The 21,159-nt window shown below is 40.6% G+C and overlaps 1 protein-coding gene across 17 annotated transcripts in view; it reads right to left on the bottom strand.

Moving 5' to 3' along the window:
* CAMK2D (calcium/calmodulin dependent protein kinase II delta) overlaps nt 1-21,159 on the bottom strand; it is a 261,656-nt gene that overhangs the window by 150,219 nt on the left and 90,278 nt on the right. For all 17 annotated transcript variants that reach the window (XM_038755006.1, XM_038754999.1, XM_038755002.1 and 14 more), the window contains exon 3: nt 6,907-6,966. In XM_038755006.1, coding sequence (XP_038610934.1) covers nt 6,907-6,966 — 60 coding nt within the window. The remainder of the gene's footprint in view (nt 1-6,906; nt 6,967-21,159) is intronic.

The raw sequence follows: 21,159 nt of genomic DNA on the forward strand, positions 1-21,159 counted from the left end.
CATTTTTACTGTCCAGAATTGTCAATATGAAGCTAAAAAAAACCCCATGCCATCGAGGAGGTAAAGAATGCATCTTAAAAGACATATGTGAGAAATATGTAAATTAATTTTTCAAAATTCACATTGCCATTTCCATATTTTTTAATTTTAAACAGTATAAGCACCTTGGTTAAACCTTTTTCAATTAAACAACTTAACAGCTCCAAATGTAAAATAGCTCACTTCTGATTGGGGTAATAACTTAGTCTTGTGAATAACAGGTAGTTGCAACTGCATGTATTAAAAACTTTAATCATCGTAGGATTGTGCTATTTTCAGATGCGACTTTTACTACTCTAAGAATGCTGCTTAGTTTCTTGTATTTAAAAACATGTTTAACTGTATTCCAATGTGTTTTCAAGATCCTCCTGAAATCCTACTTCCCCCAGAAAGCCTTATCAAATGAATTCCCAACACCCACCCAAAGTAAGGAAATATATACCCATCCTCATTACTAATGTATATTCAATTGTATATTGAATCATTATTCATTTCCCACTCAATTCCTTATTCTAAATAGAGCCTATTAAGCAATTATATAGTATATTCTCCTGCTCTCACTAGCTGTAAATAATTTATGTCTGCTGCCTCCCCTAATTTGATTGTGAGCTCCTTGAGGACAGGGAAGAAATGCTTTGCTCCTGGTGTTCACTCCTGAAGTGCCTCCTAGTTCAGTTCTCTGCCCTCAGTAGACCTTCAATAAACACCACTGATTGAGTGCACACATTTATACACAATACTTTGTGTAAACAGTTACTTTAAAACTGTTTAAATTGGTCACTTTAAAAAAGGCTTTTTGGCAGGTATGTTGTGGACAAGTCAGGACATCTACTCTTGTGTCAAAATGAGAAGTGAGGACCTGGGTTCTAATTCTGGCTCCACCCTTTGTCTGTTATGAGACCTTGGGTACATCACTTAACTTCTCTGTGCCTCAGTTACCTCATCTATAAAATGCGGATTAAGACTGTGATCCCCATCGGGGACATGGTCTGTGTCCAACCTGATTACTTTGTATCATCCTAGCACATAGAACAGTGCCTGGCAAATAAGAAGCACTTAATAAATACCATTAAAAAAATGAGGAGCATGAAATGGGGGGGGGGGGGAGAGAGAGAGAGAGAGAGAGAGAGAGAGAAAAAAAATAGGGCAACAAATAATGTTAATTTACCAAAGTTTCAAGTCCTAAAATGTATCAAAACAGAATTAACCAAGTGGAGGGGGCTACAGAGGGATAAGGTAGGGAGAGGAGACGATCTTTTGGTAATGCTGACAATGATCTATTTTAGAATAGCACCCCGTGGTGCTTCCTCTAGGCCTCTTTACGGAACCTGGAGTGTCTCCCTCTTTAGCAGCTACAGCTCAACTTGGGTGCTTTAAAACTATATGTTAACTAGATATAATAACTTCAATGAAACAGCTGTACTATCACCCATAATGCTATTAGTATATACACTATTCCCTGAGCCAAAGGTATGTAATCATACACAATCAGTTTGATACATTTAGCCCAACAACTTCTGTGAAATGTTGCTTCTGTACTTTATGGCAACTAAGTGTTTTCATCTTTATCATTTTTCTTTGCCTCAGCAAATATAACATTGTTACATTATAAAGTCAAGGATGAACAAGTCAATTCAGGTGGCATGAAAAGCCACAATGTAAAGAGATATTTTATAAACGATATTTCTTAGAGATTCCAAAACCATAGTTAAGAAATAATCATCCACCCAGGCACTGACTGCTGCTCGCTGACCCCCACCTGCAGCGTGGTCTAGTGGATAGAGCCAGAAGGACCTGGGTTCTAATCCCGACTCCACAAACTGTCTGCTGTGTGATCTTAGGCAAATCACTTCACTTCTCTGTGCCTCAGTTACCTAAGCTGTAAAATGCGGATGAAGACCGTGAGCCTTATGAGAGACAGGACTGCATCCAACCCAATTTGCTTGTATTCACCCCAGCCCTTATTACAGTGCCTGGCACATAGTGCTTAACAAATGCCACAATTATTATTATTCTTATGAGGTGACAATGGCTTGCTCCCTCCATCCCTCCTCCCTTTCTTCTTCCTTGTCTCCCACCACCGCCACTGTGTCGCTCAGGGTTGGCACGCAAGAACATGAGCAAGATGTGGGCTACGGAGAACGTGTCACACTGGTATTTCAGTTACAATATTCAGTTTTGCCCCCTGTTCTAATCAATCGGTGCCATTTATTGAGCACCTATTAGCTGCACAGCACTGCATTAAGCACTTGGGAGAGTCCAGGAGAAGCACGATACCTTCTCCTACTTACCCTTAATGTGTTTACATTCAAATGGGAGAGACAGGTAGACAAAAAATGATTTACAGTTCGTGGGACAGCAGGCAGACCAAAAAATAAATATATCAGGATGAAATGGTTAAATAAATGATTGACCATACAAATATAAACATATTGCTCAATAAATACCATTGATTGATTGAAATGCATTTACAAACACAAAAATACACTATGATGATTTCCATGGTTTCAGAAATACAATTTCTGCATGTGGACATCAGATGATCAATTGTACTCTTAAATGACAGTCAATGGACTATCTTATTCTAAAATTTAGCATAATCAGTGTCCCTATTTGCAGCTAATTGACTTCTGGTGAAACCAGTTAGTTAGAATTGTTAATCCACTGAAATTTCTTTGAAGCACGTTAATAAAATTCTCCTATCTCCCATAATGCAGTTTATTTTAGCCAAGCAATGGTCAGCTTTTCCTTGGTGTCTCTCATATAAATCTTGGGGAATGTGTTTAACTCTTCTAGGCTAATTTCATATCATTGGCATGCTAAATTACAGTCTGCTTTAGAAGCTTGAAACTATCAGATAACTCTACCTTTGACCCTGAGAGAAAAACCAAAACAATGGATAGCCTGAAGAAGAAGAACACAGATTCAGAGGGGCTTGTTGTTTCATCACCATAGCCAAGTCTTTTCAACTAAAGGTTAAAAAAAAAAAAAAGTCACTGCCTTTGTCAGCCTTAGATTTTTTCCTCAGTATCTGGATGCAGAATTTGGGAAACAGTGAGCATCAGCTGTTAGAAATCACATTTCATAAAGATGTCATCATGCATACCTCACATCTGCTCAGTGCACTGAACATGCAAGTCAGAGATGGAAAGCAGTGCACAAATCTAAAAGATAAATAAAAATACACTTCCTTAAGATTCTGAGGCTGCTCTAGAATAGCCAATACCACATCGTATTTCAAATGGACAATCTGAACAAAGAGGGAGAAAAGATTTAGGACTTCTACTTCTGACGGGTCATTAAATGAAATGAAAATGCTCCCATACTTCTAGAGCTTGGGTGCTGCACTCTTAATGAGCTCATGTTAAGAAAAAACCCATGCTTCCAAATGCCTGCTTTGGCTGCCATTGTGCACCTGAGGGCGACTGCTACTTCCAATGCACGGTCTATCCGGATACATGAGCACCCACAAAGGAATATTTCTAGTTCCCTAACAGAGTACTATACAAATGCCTAGTCAAAATACATGCTATGGAGTCTGTCTGTCAATCATACTTATTGAGCACTTGTAGAGAACTGTACTTGGGAGAGTACAACACAGCAATAAACAAGACACATTCTCCACCCGAGTCTTACAGTCTATGGAGGAACTGAATATATTACCAGTGGCTTTGGACAAAGGAAACCCTGGTAGTCTTCCGAGTCAGGGATTCTGACTGAGAGCAATATATAATAATTCTTTATACCTAATAATAATTATGGCATTTGTTAAGCAGTTACTATGTGCCAGGCACTGTACTAAGAGCTGGGGTGGATACAAGCAAATCGAGTTGGACACAGTCCCTGTCCCACGTGAGGCTCACAGTCTCAATCCTCATTTTAAAGATGAAGTATCTGACGCCCGGAGAAGTTAAGTGACTTGCCCAAGGTTGCACAGCAGACAAGTAGCAGAGCCGGATTAGAACCCATGACTTTTTGACTTGCAGGCCCGTCCTCTATCCACTATACCATACTGCTTCCCAGATACTTGTGTCTGCTTGTTATTTTCCCTGGCCGCAACAGTGGATGGCCTATTTTCTCCTACTTGGACTGTAAGCCCTTTGTAGGACAGGGACTATGCCCTATATAATTAACTTGTATCAATGCTAGTGCTTAATGCAGCGTTTGGCACATAGTAAGTTCTTAAGTACCATAATTATTATTGTTAGAATTATTATCATTATGGACTCTGTTTCATGAGATGCCCTGACCCTCATGACCTTTAGATACTGACTTGATCTGACCAGAGTGTCAGTGTCAGCAAGGACGGGGAACAGAGTAAGTAGAAGTGGGCCGGAGTGATCCCTCATAAGACAATTAAAAAAAAAAAATCAAAAGTGATGGACTGTCTGTCTACTATATAAAATGGACACAAAAGGAAAGTAGAAATCTTTGGATTCATCAATAGTGGAATAACAATTCAGTCTCATAAAAGAACATTGGGAAAGAGAATAATGCCTGACAGTAAGAAAATAGCTCTTCAATAATGAAAAAGCATTTTGGGGGAACTAACCCTGGAAGATGCTTTCTGGATGTCACTAGCAAACCACCAAGTGTCAGAACATTTTTAAAGATATATTAAACTCACTGGTGGGATGGATGGCATTGAAACAGAGGTGCGAGACAGGCCAATCTGGAGATTTACTCACCATGTTTTAACACACCTCACCCACTGCACATTAAAGCTCCCTTGATGGATGTCTTGGATGAAGGTACTGAATTTAGACATTTCCTTAAATTTGGCTTCTGGGCCAAAATATCTTAGGGTATGGTGATGACTGACTTTAAAGAACCTATAAACGTAGGCTAGAGTAGATTTTTTTTTCCTTCTTTTACGAATCTCTAAATTCTTCAAATGGCCACCCCCACAGCCCCTCTAATCCACAATGAGCAGCAAGAACAAATATGAAATGCTAGCAGTAGAGTCAGTCAATCATATTTATTGAGTGTTTATTGTGTGCTAAGCACTGTACTAAGCACTTGGGAAAGTAAAATAGAACAATAAATAAATAGACATGTTCCCTGCCCAGACACATTCACTTCCCACAATTCACAGGACTTTCGAAAGCACTTGATTAATGCTCACCACACATTTCTACAAACATTTAACTGGTTCTGAAAAAGAGAAGATGCACATGAGCCTGTATAATAGAGGACAGTAAAGAAGAAATGTCAGAATGATATCATGATTACTCATCCCAATCACTGCCATTTTGATATTATATTATAAACATCAGGTCATCACTGAAAAAGTATGGCAACATCAATTCACCTCCAGTTTTTAATGAGAAATTTTTAATTTACAAAATGTGAAACAGGAGAGAAGGAGATACAAGACAAATGATACCATCCACTCACTGGTTCCCAAATCAATATCCACTTGGGCAAATATGAGCATAGAAGATCAGGGAAGGGTATTTCTTTGCCCTGCACAGGGTCCTTTGGTTTTTCACCTCAAATTGGCCTTACATCCATTCATTTTTTAAGCTACCTTTTTTTTTTTTGTTTAAATGCGATATCCATAAACTTAGTTCCAACTGTCAGTTGGAGATTTTTGATATGGACATACCAAGAAATCAGCATAATTTGTATTGGGAGTGTGAGGGGAAGAGAAGGAGAAAAAGGGAAGAGAGAGGGGAAGAAACAGAGAAGAGAATTTACATATTTTTCTGAATATAAGCTAAATATATTAAAACATGTACAAATTAGGATTCAATTACCCCATTTCTGTGAACAGTTAGGGCTTCTTTTGATGGCTATGCCTCACTGCACTCCCTAACTCCACAATACTGGAAAATCCTTATTAGTTTGCTTCACATCAATTTGCTTTGGCTTTTTGAATATGTCATTTGCATTGCAGATAGTGTGGTAAGCAAATGGAACAGAAGAGCTTTCCTTCAGGTGCTTTATAACCTTCCCAGATAAATAATCTTTTTTATTCTCTTAGGACCACTGTCCCCTTCATCTTTAAGTATAATTTCCTACTTCCCAGCTGTACAGGTAGGGAAGAAGTATGGTCTAATGGAAAGAGCACAGGCCAAGAGGTAGAGAACCTGTATTAGAACCTCGCCTTCACCACTTGTGTGCTCTGTAACCTTGGGAAAGTCACTTTTTTATGGTATTTGTGAAGTGCTTACTATATGCCAGGCACGGTACTAAATGACGGGGCAGACACCAGATAATCACGTTGGACACAGTCCCTATCCCAAGTGGGACTCTCAGTCTTAATCCCCATTTTCTGATTAAGCAATTGAGGCAGACAGAAGTTAAATGACTTGCCCAAGGTCACACAGCAGAGAAGTGGCAGAGCCAAGACTAGAAGCCAGATCCCTCTGACTCCCAGACTCATGCTCTATCTACTAGGCCATGCATTTAACTTCTTTGTGCCAGTTTCCTTATTTGCAAAATGGGGATTCAATACCTATTCTCCCTCCTTCCTAGACTGTAAACCCCATGTGGGACAGGGACTGTATTCAGGGCTAAGAATAGTGCTTGACACATACTGAGCACTCAACAAATACTACAAAAAAGAACAACAAAAAAAGTATCTCTGGAAAAAAAAGGAGGCTGAACTCCTACTTATCCATACATTCTGTCCTCAGCTCTCATGATGTTGGACCTCTGTAAGAATTTCCTTTCTAAAACGTTAACACATACTTCAATTCTCAGAACACTGCTTTCTTTCAGACCTTTTACCCACAAATGTCACTTTTGTTCCTGGTTTTAGGGCATATTTACTGAAATTCTAGGGTTGATGGAATAGAATCTAATTACAGTCAAACAAGAATGTAAAATGATCATCTGAGTAAAAACATGAGATTTCCTCACCAATATTTGGGTGCTTCAGAAGGCGGCAGATTCTGGCTTCCCTTTCCAATTTCTGGTGATCTACAAGAGAGAAAAAAAAATGAGACTTTCAGCAAATAGTAAAATTATTCTGAAAAGCAAATAAAATATTCCCAAATGAAAAAAGACTACATAAAAGGCCTCTAGAAGTTTTTTTCCCTCCACAAAAGAAATTATAATTTTCAAGAAAATCCTCACATTTTATTAAACATCTATGCTTCCACTCCCCTCTTCCCATTCTGTCCATTTTACAGAGTTTCTTACCATAGTGCAAGACAGAGTACGAATGATAACAGAGTAAGAAGTCAAATCAAGCTGCCTACAAGAAGATAAAGTACGTTCCTCTTTTGACCCCACCTCCGCTTCTAGTTATCTCCCTATCTCCCTCCTACCCTTCCTTTACAAACTCCTAGAACAAGGTGTCTACACTCACTGCCTCAAATTCCTCAATGCCAACTCTCTCCTTGATCCCATTTTACAGATGAAGTAACTGAGGCACAGAGAAGTTAAGTGACTTGCCCGAAGTCACACAGCTGACAAGTGGCAGAGTTGGGATTAGAACCCATGACCAGGTTCTAATCCTGGATGGGCCGAGCTGATTGAGAGCTTTAAAGCCAAAAGTAAAGAGCTTCTGCTTGATGCAGAGTTGGATGGGCAGCCATCCCACTCTGTATCAGGCAGAAACTCTTTACTTGGATGTTCTTATTGAGTGGGAAATCATGAACTGAGTGTTTTTGTTGATAAATGATCCGTGCAGCAAAGCGAAGGATGGCTTGGAGTGGGGGGAGAGAGAAGCAGGGGATCTGTGAGGAGGCAGAATCAGTAGTCAAAGCGGGATAGGATAAATGCTTGGATCAACGTGGTAGCAGTTAGGATGGAGAGGAAAGGGTGGATTTTAGCAATGTTGTGAAGGTAGAACTGACAGGATTTAGTGACAGACTGAATATTTTCATGGAATGAGTGAGACTTAAGACTAACGTTACCTCTGTGGTGTCTATCTGAAAGCGCATGAACCTGGGTCCCAGAAAGTATTTTCTACACTACTCCTCCCCTAAAATGCTGACACTAACAACGCATATCAGAATCTGAAATACCACCACCTTCTACACCTTGGGGGGAAACACTGATCCAACACCACAATACCTGTTAGAGACAACCTCTTTTTTGCAAACTGGGAGTCAAAAGGACCTGGGTTCTAATCCTGGTTCTGCCACTTGTCTCTTATGGGACATCAGGCAAGTCACTTAACTTCTCTGTGCCTGTTACCTCCTCTGTAAAATGGGGATTAGGTCTGTGAGGCCCATGTGGGACAGGGTCTGGGTCCACACTGATTAGAGTATATGTACCCCAGCGCTTAGTACAGTGCCTGGCACAAAGTAAGTGCTTTAACAAATACCACTTAAAAAAAAGAAAACGAACTGATTAAGTGGCACAAGATAGCTCTTGCTCAACTAAGGAATAAAGGTCTTCTAAGCTTGGCTGCCTGTATATAGTCATTTTATGCTCTTCATTTAGCTGGCTCAACAGAATGTACACAGTGGACAACTTAGGTGATCTCAAATAGGATAGAGTAGCCTGTTCCCTATTCATTCATTCAATCATATTTATCGAGCACTTCTGTATGCAAAGAACTACAGTAAGTGCTTGGGTGAGTACAATACAACAACAGACACATTCCCTGCCCACAACGAGCTCACAGTCTAAACATCACAGGTCCCACAACTGTAGGAACACTGAGAAGCCAGCACAGGCTAGTGGAAAGAGCTTGCGCCTGGGAGGACCTAATCTTGCCCACCACTTACCGACTAGGAGATCTTGGAAAAGTCACTAACTTCTCTGTGCCTCAGTTCCCTCATCTGCAAAATGAGGTCTCGATACCTGTTTTCACTCCTACTTAAACTATGAATCCCATGTGAGACTGGAATATCTTGTATCTACCCCAGTGTTTTACTACAGTGCTTGGCACACAAAAAGTGGCTAACAAATACCCAGATGATTATTATTATAAAGCCTTGAATCCCAAGGGGCCAAATGTGAGCTCTACTCAGAAAGTACTCACGGACCTGAGACACAGGGCAGGATAAGGAGGACTGGGACTGGGCAGCCATGGCAGTCAAGTGGTCTGCTTGGGCCTCATGAACTTTGGCCTTCCTGAGACTGGCACTCCCAACGGTAGCTTCCAGCCAGTGCCTCTAATATGCCTGCCAAATTCCCAGAAACCAACCTACGTTCAGGGACTCAGGGAAGACATCTCCGGAAGACCAAGAAATCACCACTGGCCTCCCTGCCTCCTGGGACTCCCCACTCCAGTCCTTACTTCACTCTGCTGTCCCAATCATTTTTCTAAAGAAACATTCAGCCCAAGTCTCCCTCACCTGCTGAAAACCTCCAATTAGTTCTTCCCCTCCTACCTTAACTCGCTGCTTTCCTACTACAACCCAGTCCATACACTTCACTTCTCTAATGCCAACCTACTGACTGTATCTCTACCTCTGACCCCTTACCCACATCCTCCCTCTGGCCTCAAGTTCCCTTCCACTTCATCACTCTCCCCACGTTCAAAGCCATATTGAAGTCACATCTCCTCCCAGAAGCCTTGGATCACTGTACCCTTCAAGCCCTTGATATTCACTCCACCCTCACAGCACTTACTTTCAGATTTGGAATTCATTTTAATATCTTTCTCCCCCTGTAGACTATAAGATCCTTGTGGGCAAGGAATGTGTCTACAAACTCTGTTTTATTGTACACTCCCAAGTCCTTAGTACAGTAACTGGCACACAGCGTTCAATAAATACCACTGATTGATTGATCGGGTGACCTAAGAGCCTTCATCCTGCTAATTAGTAGGGTGTAAATGTGATGCCCTGCAGTCAACAGACACCACATCACTGAAGGCAAGAGGCTTGTCTCCAGGGTCAGCTTAACCCAGAGGTAATGGGGTTACACCCATCATCTATGATTTTTAACAGTGCCATATTTCCACTTTCCTTCCAGCACAATCACTTCAGTGATCTCTTATGAACCATAAGGCATTTACACTCTCTCAAGGGGATAGATTTTTGACACCCCAAATGGAATTATGTTTTTATTATCTCATATTAAACTAAGTGCAAAGGCATATCACCTGATGTCTCACCACCCCCTTAACCTTCACATGCCACATAATGTTCATTTCCATTCTTCCAGAGGGAGTGGATAGATGAGGAGGCGTGATTGGGTGCTTAGCATTGCCAGAGGCCCATTATTATATTTCTTCTATTAAAAAGATGAATTCAGTTTACATTTAAAGCTTCCTGTGCTTTTTGGTCAGGTGATTATGAAAGCCATACAGTCTAACTCAGCCAGTTCTAAACTAAAAATAGGGGAGGCAGTATAGTAGAAACCTAATCGCATATTTATAGTTTTCAGTAACTATACAGTCAAACTCAGCCAGTTCTAAACTAAAAATAGGGGAGGCAGTATAGTGGAAATCCAATTGCCGATTTATGGTTTTTGGGAATTTTCACTGAAACTTTCTGTAAAGTTATACACCAACTGACTTGAGCGTGTCCAGACTGCTGGTGATAGATATACTAGAAACTATCAATACATGCGGTCAGCAAGAGAAAATAAAATCAATTCAGAACGGAATGGGCAGAAAAACAAAATATTGATTTCAATTTTTCAGTAAATATTAGGTATATTTCACAAAATAAGAAAAAACAAGGAATGCCATCTGTGTTGAGGCAATAAAAATCAGTTTCTTCCTACAATTACTATATAGATATGTCTATGTGCAAACAGTCAGAATTCTCATCTCTGAACATGAATTGTGTGCAGATGTGTGTGATTTCATCCCTGAGGCACTTGTGAGTTCCCTTAAGTACCTAAGATTCTGAGTCCCATGTTGGGCAAGGACTTGATGAAGCTAAGCTGCATTTACTCCAGCAAAGTTAAGCATTTGCTAATGGTGGTGGCCTTTCCTTCTTTCTAGAATGAGTACAGTCAAACAGTGAGCAACTTAAGTGAATGGGGCATGCCACAGTGGATGAGATACACTTCAGCTGAATGTGAAATGAGCATCTAGAAAGTTTTGAAGTTGGTACTTCTGTCAGTCTTAGCAGTTAAAGATGGATACTACAAGAAAGGTGATGGTCTGGACATAATTTCTTGAAAGGGATTTGTTATTTAATACTTTCATTCCATTACCCATTGTTCAGAAATGATGAATAATGCAATTTGTTCAGGCCATTTTCATATCATTACCTTAGTGTACAGCTATTTACTCTTTTTAGGCCATAATTATGGCATGTGTTCAAAGATATGCATCTATATTTGTTGAAAGGATAAAAGCACTAGACAGAAACCTATTAGGTGTTGTGTAATGTGCATTTATAAGCAGGACTCCAATTAGTATTCGGGAGAGCTAGATATATTAGGTAACTTCTTTAATGGAGATCATACATTAGCTAATGCAGATAGTATGCACTGTTATCATTTTGCAAGAAAATGCTATTGTATTTTTATAAGAAATCTCCATGCACTTGGATCTGTGACCTTTGGACATCTGATATTTGCCCCACCCACACCACAGCACTTATGTACATATTTTTAAATTATATTTTATGAATTATTCATATTAATGTCCTCCTCCTTTAGACTGTAAGCTTGTTATGGGCAGGGAATGTGTCTGCTAATTCTGTTGTACTCTTCCAAATGCTTAGTATGGTGTTCTGCACATAAGTACTTAATAAATATCACTGACTGATTGATTAATGCCCAAAGGATACTGTATCGGTTAGTAATTGTGTAACAATGATCCTTTAAATGTTTGGGTTACCAAGTTTGTTGCACACTTAGCTCTAATCAAACAGACACTACCTTCAAGGCGTCTGCATTGCTGCTTCTCTACAACACAGTAAATAACAGAGAAGGTAAATCATATTGCTAGGGGACTCATTTTCTTTCTGGGGAGAATTAAGGAAGGCAAGTCACCTTATGGTCTCCTTTGGGTTGTCCCTTAGGTGCTATTTTCCTTAGTGGTTGTTAGGGTTTTACCAATGCCAACTCCTATTTACTTTAATTGGAAGCAGTGGAGTGGGGATTCAAATACTACTCTAGGACTTTTGTCTGCTCCATCATCTTCCCAACAGCAATTATTCCAAAGAGCCCAGTATGGAATAAGGTCCCAGCCTTATCATTATTCCCATGCAGTTGAATTATTTTTGGAGACAGTTGCCTAGTTACCTGAGAGGGCATTTAAGTGATTTTGTTATTCTTGAGTCATATTTTCCCTAAGATGTGAGCCCAGTGTGCCCGTAAATGTGGATCCCACACTGGACTTTTCAGCCTCGCAATCACTCATCGCTGAATTTCACTAACAGTGGTGTCTTTTTCACATACGGAGAATAAATATATATATTTTCCTATGAAGCACATATCCACATTTCATTTTAGAAGGTAATGGCATAGGGAACTGTTAGTTTTATATTATATTTCCCCCCTTAAGACACTTTCAATCCAATCACCAGTGTAGGATACCTGGCAAATGAGAAAACAATACTGAGTAACAATACAATCATGCTGTAAACTTTTTGAAGTCAGGGATCTTGATATTTCACTTTTATTGCTATCTCCCAAGTACCTTATACACAGCTACACACCATCATCATCATCCGTATTTTCTGTACTATACTAAGCATTTCAACAGTAACAAACCAACACTAATGAATAAAAATGTGCACTAAAAATTGTGTAAGCTTAGTAAGTTTACTGCTTTTCTAAATTTGGGTTACATCAGTGCTTCAAAACAAATAATGTATTACACAAAGTGTAAACAAAATTCTTTGCTGAAAATTTGGCTAGTTGCCTAATTTTAAATCACTTTATATTTGGTGCCCCACTCTCACTCTTAAAACCATCATGAGAGCTTCATATTTAAGCTTTAGATCTAGGATCACGATAAACCAAGTTCCACAGTGAGCATGTTAACTCTTCTATACACATTGCTGCCTGCCAATATGAGAGTCCCTGACACTGAAGTCCAGAGTTCTCTAACATGGAATAGGTTTTCCTAACAGATCTCCTATTGCAATACATTACTGCATTCCTACAAAACTGTGGATTTTAATGAAACCAAATAATTCTCAAGAAAAAAAAATACCTAGGCTTTCAGGTAACAGTGTAGAATACTGTAATTGTTTCTTTAGATAATTTTAACTCAGTGGTTTAGATGGATTTAAGTTAGACATTTCTTCTTTCGCAATTCCCTACAATTTACCAGGTACAGGTACTAAGTCTTAGGGACAGAAAATGGAAAAAAAACCACCTTTTTTTTTTGTTTTTTTACTGATTTGCCCTTATATAGTCATTTCCCTGAGAATTTAGATTCTCAAAACGTCTCATCTCATTCCATCTGATTTAGTCAGTGTTTCCTCAAATTCCAAAGAAAGATGTCTGAAACCACAAAAGACAAACAAAACCTCCATGAAAAGCTCTTGATATTCTTTGAATTCTTTGAAATTAAGGAATGGATAATTATCCCTAATTCACCTTCTAGTTTAGTATATAGCTTAGAGCTTCCTATTAGAGATTACTACGGGAACTGGTGGGGCTTTTTTCCTATTCATCCAGATCACTTAAGAATTTGTTTGTAATTACAGGATATCAATCCTGGAAGAGTACGAAAGTGGATTATTCCCATAATCCTTTCTGGCCCCGAGTCCATCTCTCACAGAATACATTTTATATACCTTAGGCCCCCATTTAAGTATATTTTGGTCCACCTTAACATGTCATTAATGAAAAACATGCTACAGAAACAAAGTGAATTAGAGAGCTGGGTCCACATTGGACACAGAAGGCTCCATTTAAAAGTACATGGCCATAACGACTCACGAGCAACATGACTTTCAGATTTTTGCTGCAGTTGTTTTCCTCTCATTAAAGCAGCTAGTTGTGACTGGCTTAATCAAGACACTCAACATTACTGTGTCCCAAAGAATAAACAAAACTGATGACAAGAATAATAATGATATTTTAAAGCACATACCGTGTGCTAAACACTGTGCTGAGTGCTTCACGTAGAAACAATACAATCAGATCAGCCACAGAAGACAGGAGAGCATATATTTAATCACCATTTTATAGCTGAAGACACAGAGAAATCAAGTGACTTGCCCAAAATCACACAGCAGGTAAGTGGCACAGACAGGATTAAAACCCAATTCTCCTGTCCAGCCTTGTAGTTTTTTTCACTAGCCACTACTACACTTTATAAATTGAGCAGGAATATGGCCACCCACAGAGTATTCATTCATTCATTCAATCATATTTGTTAAGCACTTACTGTGTGCAGAGCACTGTACTAAGCGCTTGGGAAGTACAAGCTGGCAACATATACAGACGGTCCCTACCCAACAGTGGGCTCACAGTCTAGAAGGGGGAATGTACATATGTAGATATGTACAAAAGTGCTGGGGGCGGGGAGAACAAAGGGAGCAAGTCAGGTTGAGGCAGAAGGGAGCGGAAGAAGAGGATAGGTGGGGCCTAGTCTGGGAAGGCCTCATGGAGGAGATGTGCCTTCGATAAGGCTTTGAAGGAGGGGACAGTAATTGTCTGGCAGATTTGAGGAGGGAGAGCGTTCCCAGGCCAGAGACAGGATGTGGGCCAGGGGTTGGCGATGAGACAGGCGAGACTGAGGCACAGTGAAAGGATTAGCACTAGAGGAGCACGGTGTACAGGCTGGGTTGTAGGCGAGTAGCTCGGTGAGGTAGGAGGGGGAAGCTAGCTTGGTGAACTCTATGGATCCATCAGGGGTTGGGACAAGCACCGTGAGACTCGGTTACAGCCTGCGGGACCAGAAATGACAATTAGACCCAGCCGCTGCAGGGGCTGCCTGGTGTCCCAAACTGGAAGTCGACCAGGGCTGCAGTTGCCCTATAGGAACTGCCACCACAGCCCACCTCCTTCCCAGATATCAGGGAGATTCGTATTAAAGATGAGACGTTACTCATAGAGTAAATCCTATTAATTTTTATCTGAAAAAAGCCTTTTCACCTGAAAAAATAGAAAAAAATTTCAGAGGAAAAGTCTTCACAGGGCCAAAAACTGATTCCCATGGAATATTACAGCTTTTCAATACATACATTTTCATCATGCTCTATGATTACATTGATATGAAATCCAGTGGTGGGGAAACCAAATAAAGTTTCAAGGACTTCTGGTGGTGACGATGGTGGTGCCTTGATTTAATCTGAAATCCCAGATTTTGAGATGGGTACTTCACTAAAGAAATACGTCTTTAATCATATTTTCAAATATGACATTTTAGTCCTTCACATGCATTCACCTATCAGGTGATCTTCAAATATCAATCCAAATTATTTATGGAGCATTGTTGTGCAGGGCCCTGTACTAAGCACCCAGGAGGGTACAACAGAAGCATGGCCTAGCGGATAGAGCACAGGCGTGAGTCTCAGAAGGTCATGGGTTCTAATCCTGTCTCTTCCACTTATGTGCTGTGTGACCCTGGGCAAGTCACTTAACTTCTCTGTGCCTCATCTAATTCCACCTCATCTATAAAATGGGGATTGAGACTGTGAGCCCTACATGGGACAGGGACTGTGTCCAACCCAATTTACTTGTATCTGTTCCAGCACTTAGTACAGTGCCTGCCGTATACTAAGCACTTAACAAATACCATTATTATTATTATTAATTATCAGATATGATCCCCACCATCGGGGAGCTTGCAATCAAGCAGAGGAGACAATCATTAAAATACACTAGATATAAGAAGAAGGAATCGGGAGAGCAGTGTGTCCTAGTGAATAGAATGTGGGCCTGGGAGCCAGAGGATCTGAGTTCTAGTCCAGGTTCTACCACTTGCCTGTTCTATGACCTTGACCAAGCCACATAACACATCTATCCCTCAGTTTCCTCATCTCTTTTCCTTCCCCCATACTGTGAGTCCATCTGGGATAGGAACTGTGTCCTTTCTGCTTATGTTGTCATCTACCCCAGTGCTTAGTACAGTGCTTGGCACATATTAAGTGCTTGACCAATACCAAAATAATTATTATTATATGTTTATGATTAGTGCCTAAGAGGATGTGTAACATATGTAAGGGGCTACATGAGTCTGTGAGTATTTAGATGCTTAGTGGCAGTGAAGATAAGAAATTAACAAGGGAAGTCCTCTGGAGGAGATGTGATTTTAGAAGGGTTTTGTTAGGGCTTAACAAATACTATCATTATTATGTGCCAAGCACTGATGGAGAGAGCTGTGGTATACCAAATTTGAAATGAGAGGAAGTTCCAAGCAAGAGGGACGGGAAACAGCAGAAGATCGGTGGTGGGACAGCTACCAAAAAGGCCCAGTGAGTAGGTTAGCTTGAAAAGAACTAAATGCAAATTGGGTGTAGTGGGGAGAAAGACTGGGAAAATAGGAGAGCGTGATAGAGCTGTCTAAATTCCCTGAAATCAGTGGTCGGGAGTTTCTGCTTGCTGCAGAGAGGAATGGGCAACTATTTGAGCTTTTCTGAGGAATGGGAAAACGTGTGCAAATGATGTTTTAGAAAAATGATCTGGGCAGCAGTTCACTGTAGAGCCAGTGACCAAATGGCCTGGAAAAGGGGAGAGACGGGAAGCAGCACTAAAGAAGCTGATGCAGTAAACAAGCCAGCATATGAAAAATGCCTGGACTAGGAAAGTATTCGCTTGCACGGAGAAGAAGGAGCAGATGGAAATGTTGTGGGGTTGGAATTGAAAGGATTTAGTGAAGGTATGAATGTGGCAGTAGAAAGAGAGGAGGGAGTCAAAGAAAACCAAGTTTGCTTGTCTAAGAGAAGGGGTGTGGTGTCGTCAACTGTGATGGTGAAGTTAGCTGAAGATGACGACTTTGGACAAACTGAACATCAGGTGCCAGCGAGACATCGATGTACGGATGTCCTGTTTATAGGAGGAAATGCAAAGTTTCAGAGATAGAGAGAGGTTAAAGATAGCGAAGTAGAACAGAGAGTCATCTGCAGAGGTGGCATTTGAAGCCATGGGGGTGAAAGAGCTTCCCAAGAGTGTGAATACAAACTGAGAAGGGAAGAGGACCCAAGACTGTGCCTCACCCACAGTTAAGGGGTGGGAGATGGAGAAGGAAATGGCCAATGAGATGGAGAAATAAGAGGTGAACCTGAGTGAATAATTGTCAGAAAAAAACTATGGTTAGGGATTGTTTTTGTTTTTTTTTTTTTTCAGGAGATGGGAATAGTCCACAATGTAGAAGGAAGTCGTGGACAAATTAGGATAATGCACAGCTTATTAGACTTGGAAAAAAGGAGGCCATTAGTGACCTTGGGGAGAGCCATCTCAGTGAAGTAAAGGGGACAGAAACTGGATTTTACAGTGTCAAGGAGGAAAGGAAGTGGAAGTAGCTAGTGTATACAATCTGTTCAAAGCATTTGGACAGAAATGGGGCAATATCTGAGGCTGCATTGGGGATCTGAAGGTTTTTCTTATTTTTTTTTAAGGCTTGAAAAAACATGAATATGCTGAAGGTAGTGAAGAAGGAGCCATCGGAATGAGAGCCATTGATGAGGCAGAAAGGGAAGAAAACTGGGAACATATGTGTTTTAGAAGATGAAAAGGGATGGGTCAGAGGCACAGGTGGAAGGGCCAGAGTTTGAAAGTAGGCAGGAAGATCTCTTGAAAAGCGGCCGACAAAGATTAGAAAGATTAGCGGTGGGAGGGAGCTATTAGATAAACTTTAGGAAACCCATACCTGATGGTCTTGATCTTGTCAATTAAATAGTTGGCTAGGTTACCAAGAATGAGAGAGGTGGGAGGTAGGGGGGCATAGGGAGTTATAAGCCTAAAATAAATTGGTGTGTTTTATGGGCATGGGAGTTGCTGAGGGTGGAAAGGAAATGTTGCCTTTAGGAAGAAAGGGCAGAGTTGGAGCAGGTACAATGAGTCTGAAGTGATTCATTCATTCCTTCTATCATATTTATTGAGCATTTACTGTGTGCAGAGCACTGTAACAAGCATTTCAAAAGGACAATTCAGCAAAGTGATCAAAGATGGCCCTGGTGGCTTAGATATTGGATTTGAAAACCACACTACAACATACTACTAATCCAAGTGAAAATTTCCAAAATTACCTAGTAAAAGTGCTTAAATTCACAGGGCCCATTCACTAAAGGTGATAATATGGATATATGCAATCACTCAACAAGTCTTACTGATTTAAACAACAATTTCAAATAATGGAAGATATTCTAGACTATGAGCCCATTGTTGGGTAGGGGCTGTCTCTATATGTTCCCAACTTGTACTTCCCTTGTACAGTGCTCTGCACACAGTAAGCACCCAGGCTTTGGAATCAGTGGTCATGGGTTCAAATCCCAGCTCTGCTAATTGTTAGCTGTGTGACTTTGGGCAAGTCACTTAACTTCTCTGGGCCTCAGTTACCTCATCTGTAAAATGAGGATTGACTGTGAGCCCCCCATGGGACAACCTGATCACTTTGTAACCTCCCCTGCGCTTAGAACAGTGCTTTGCACAGAGCGCTTAATAAATGCCATCATTATTATTAATAAATACAATTGAATGAATTTAAGAACTCCATTTTAACCTTCTTTCATTCTGCAAAACAGAAGCTGAATGTGACATTATTGGCTTTTGACAGTTCTTTTAGTTACTTTGATATGGTAAGCCTACTAACTTGAAAGCTTTCATTTAACAAGTTTGCATTTAGCCCCAAGTAGTTTTCATGTCAGAGTGACTGAATGACTTTTCTTCTTCTGATATGCTAACAATTTTTCCTCAGCACTGTTGGCAAGCTGAAGAAGACATGAAGACTTTTTAATCACAATTACCAAACTGAATTTCTGTTCTCCCTAGAGCACTTATGTACGTAAGAGCACTTATGTATGTATCCGTATACACCTGCTGCTTCCCTGATCTGTAATTTATTTTACTGTCTCCTCTGCTAGACTGTAAGCTCCGTGGCAGCAGGGATCATGTCCACCTATTCTAATGTATTTTACTCTTCCAAGAACTTAATCTAGTTCTCTGCAAATAATAAGGGCTTAAAAAATCACTGATAACTAATTGTCCTTGCCTGAAAATCCTCAGAGTCATTATCATCATCATCATCAATCGTATTTATTGAGTGCTTACTATGTGCAGAGCACTGTACTAAGCGCTTGGGAAGTACAAATTGGCAACACACAGAGACAGTCCCTACCCAACAGTGGGCTCACAGTCTAAAAGGGGGAGACAGAGAACAAAACCAAACATACTAACAAAATAAAATAGAATAGATATGTACAAATAAAATAGAGTAAAAAAAATGTACAAACATATATACATATATACAGGTGCTGTGGGGAAGGGAAGGAGGTAAGATGGGGGGGATGGAGAGGGGGACGAAGGGGAGAGGAAGGAAGGGGCTCAGTCTGGGAAGGCCTCCTGGAGGAGGTGAGCTCTCAGCAGGGCCTTGAAGGGAGGAAGAGAGCTAGCTTGGTGGATGGGCAGAGGGAGTGGGGACATTCCAGGCCTGGGGGATGACGTGGGCCGGGGGTCAATGGCGGGACAGGCGAGAGCGAGATACGGTGAGGAGATCAGCGGTGGAGGAGCGGAGGGTGCGGACTGGGCTGTAGAAGGAGAGAAGGGAGGTGAGGTAGGAGGGGGCGAGGTGATGAAGAGCCTTGAAGCCGAGGGTGAGGAGTTTCTGCCTGATGCGCAGATTACTTCTCTACCCTTGCCATTTCTGTGAAAAGTTGCACACAAATTGTTTACCATTTCTTTCTTTTGACACATGAAAGACAAAAGAGCAGCCCATCACATTCTGCAAATTAAAAACATGTGTTTTTGAGCTCTATTTCCCCATGTTTTGGAGGATACTCCATTCAACAATGAAAATCTTAGGGACAAAAGTGGTGTAAAAACATTCATATCACTATCTGAAAGCAAGCTTGTCCTAAATATGTGCTAAACAATAGGTTCCATTTCAGGCTCCTTGATAATCAAGTGCCTGGGGACTTGGCTACCTGATATCATTGCATTAAGGGCAGAGGAAATCTAGAAAACAACTAACAGCAAATGTGGTCAGAAGCCACAAAATATTTGAGATGTGCTCAAAAAGTATAGAAAAATCTGTAGATGTATATATTCTACGGTTTCTCCAGTCTCTTTGCCAGGGTGAAGGTTAAATGATGGGATCATGTACTTTAGAAATAACAGTAAACAAGCCAGCACATGAAAAATTCTTCAAAAAAAATTACAAAAAATGTTTGACCCTATAAATGCACACACCACCACGGCTCTACGAAGAATCACACCTTAACCTAGAGTAACTGACATAATAATAATAATGGCATTTATTAAGTGCTTACTATGTGCAAAGCACTGTTCTAAGCACTGGGGAGGTTACAAGGTGATCAGGTTGTCCCACGGGGGGCTCACAATCTTAATCCCCATTTTACAGATGAGGTAACTGAGGCACACAGAAGTTAAGTGACTTGCCCAAAGTCACACAGCTGACAATTGGCAGAGCCAGGATTTGAACCCATGACCTCTGACTCCAAAGCCCGGGCTCTTTCCACTAAGCCACGCTGCTGATATAACATGACAGATACAATACATCTGTATGGATATTTCTATTAAGATCTCCTGCGAGTTCAGACTTGCTTATGTTTCCCAGGGCCACAATCAAATGCAGGTTAAGGATAAAAAAACAAACATAAGACAAAAAAATAATTACAAGTGGGGATTTAGTCCACTGGGTTCTTCCTGTCACACACCACATATGGTGTTATCATAGTCCTGATGACGGAATCAACTGAATGGACTGGAAAGGCCATTTTGCTAAACCTCCCAAGCAGTATCAAGCTGGCCAAAGCTTCCAGAAGCAAGGACCGTGCAACCAAATATTTTCGGCTGTTGGCAAACCAAGTGCTTGATCCACATCACTTCCAGCTGATGCTTAGTACAGCGCTCTGTGCACAGGAAGCACTCAAATACCACTGATAATGCCAGGATTTTGCATCAGCTTTCTTACTGTTCTTCCTGTTTCTAATCTAATCCATAGTATGATCTGCTACCCAGATCATTTTTCTAAAATGTCATTCTGCATTCCTCTCCCTAGTCCTCAAAAAATAAAATGGCTGCCCAGTCCTCTCATCATCAGGAAGAACCTCAGAACAACTGGCTTTAAGACAGTCAATTGGCTCTCTTCTACTTATCCACTCTTTCTTC

This window comes from Tachyglossus aculeatus, chromosome 12 (assembly GCF_015852505.1).
Source record: "Tachyglossus aculeatus isolate mTacAcu1 chromosome 12, mTacAcu1.pri, whole genome shotgun sequence".
NCBI lineage: Eukaryota > Metazoa > Chordata > Mammalia > Monotremata > Tachyglossidae > Tachyglossus > Tachyglossus aculeatus.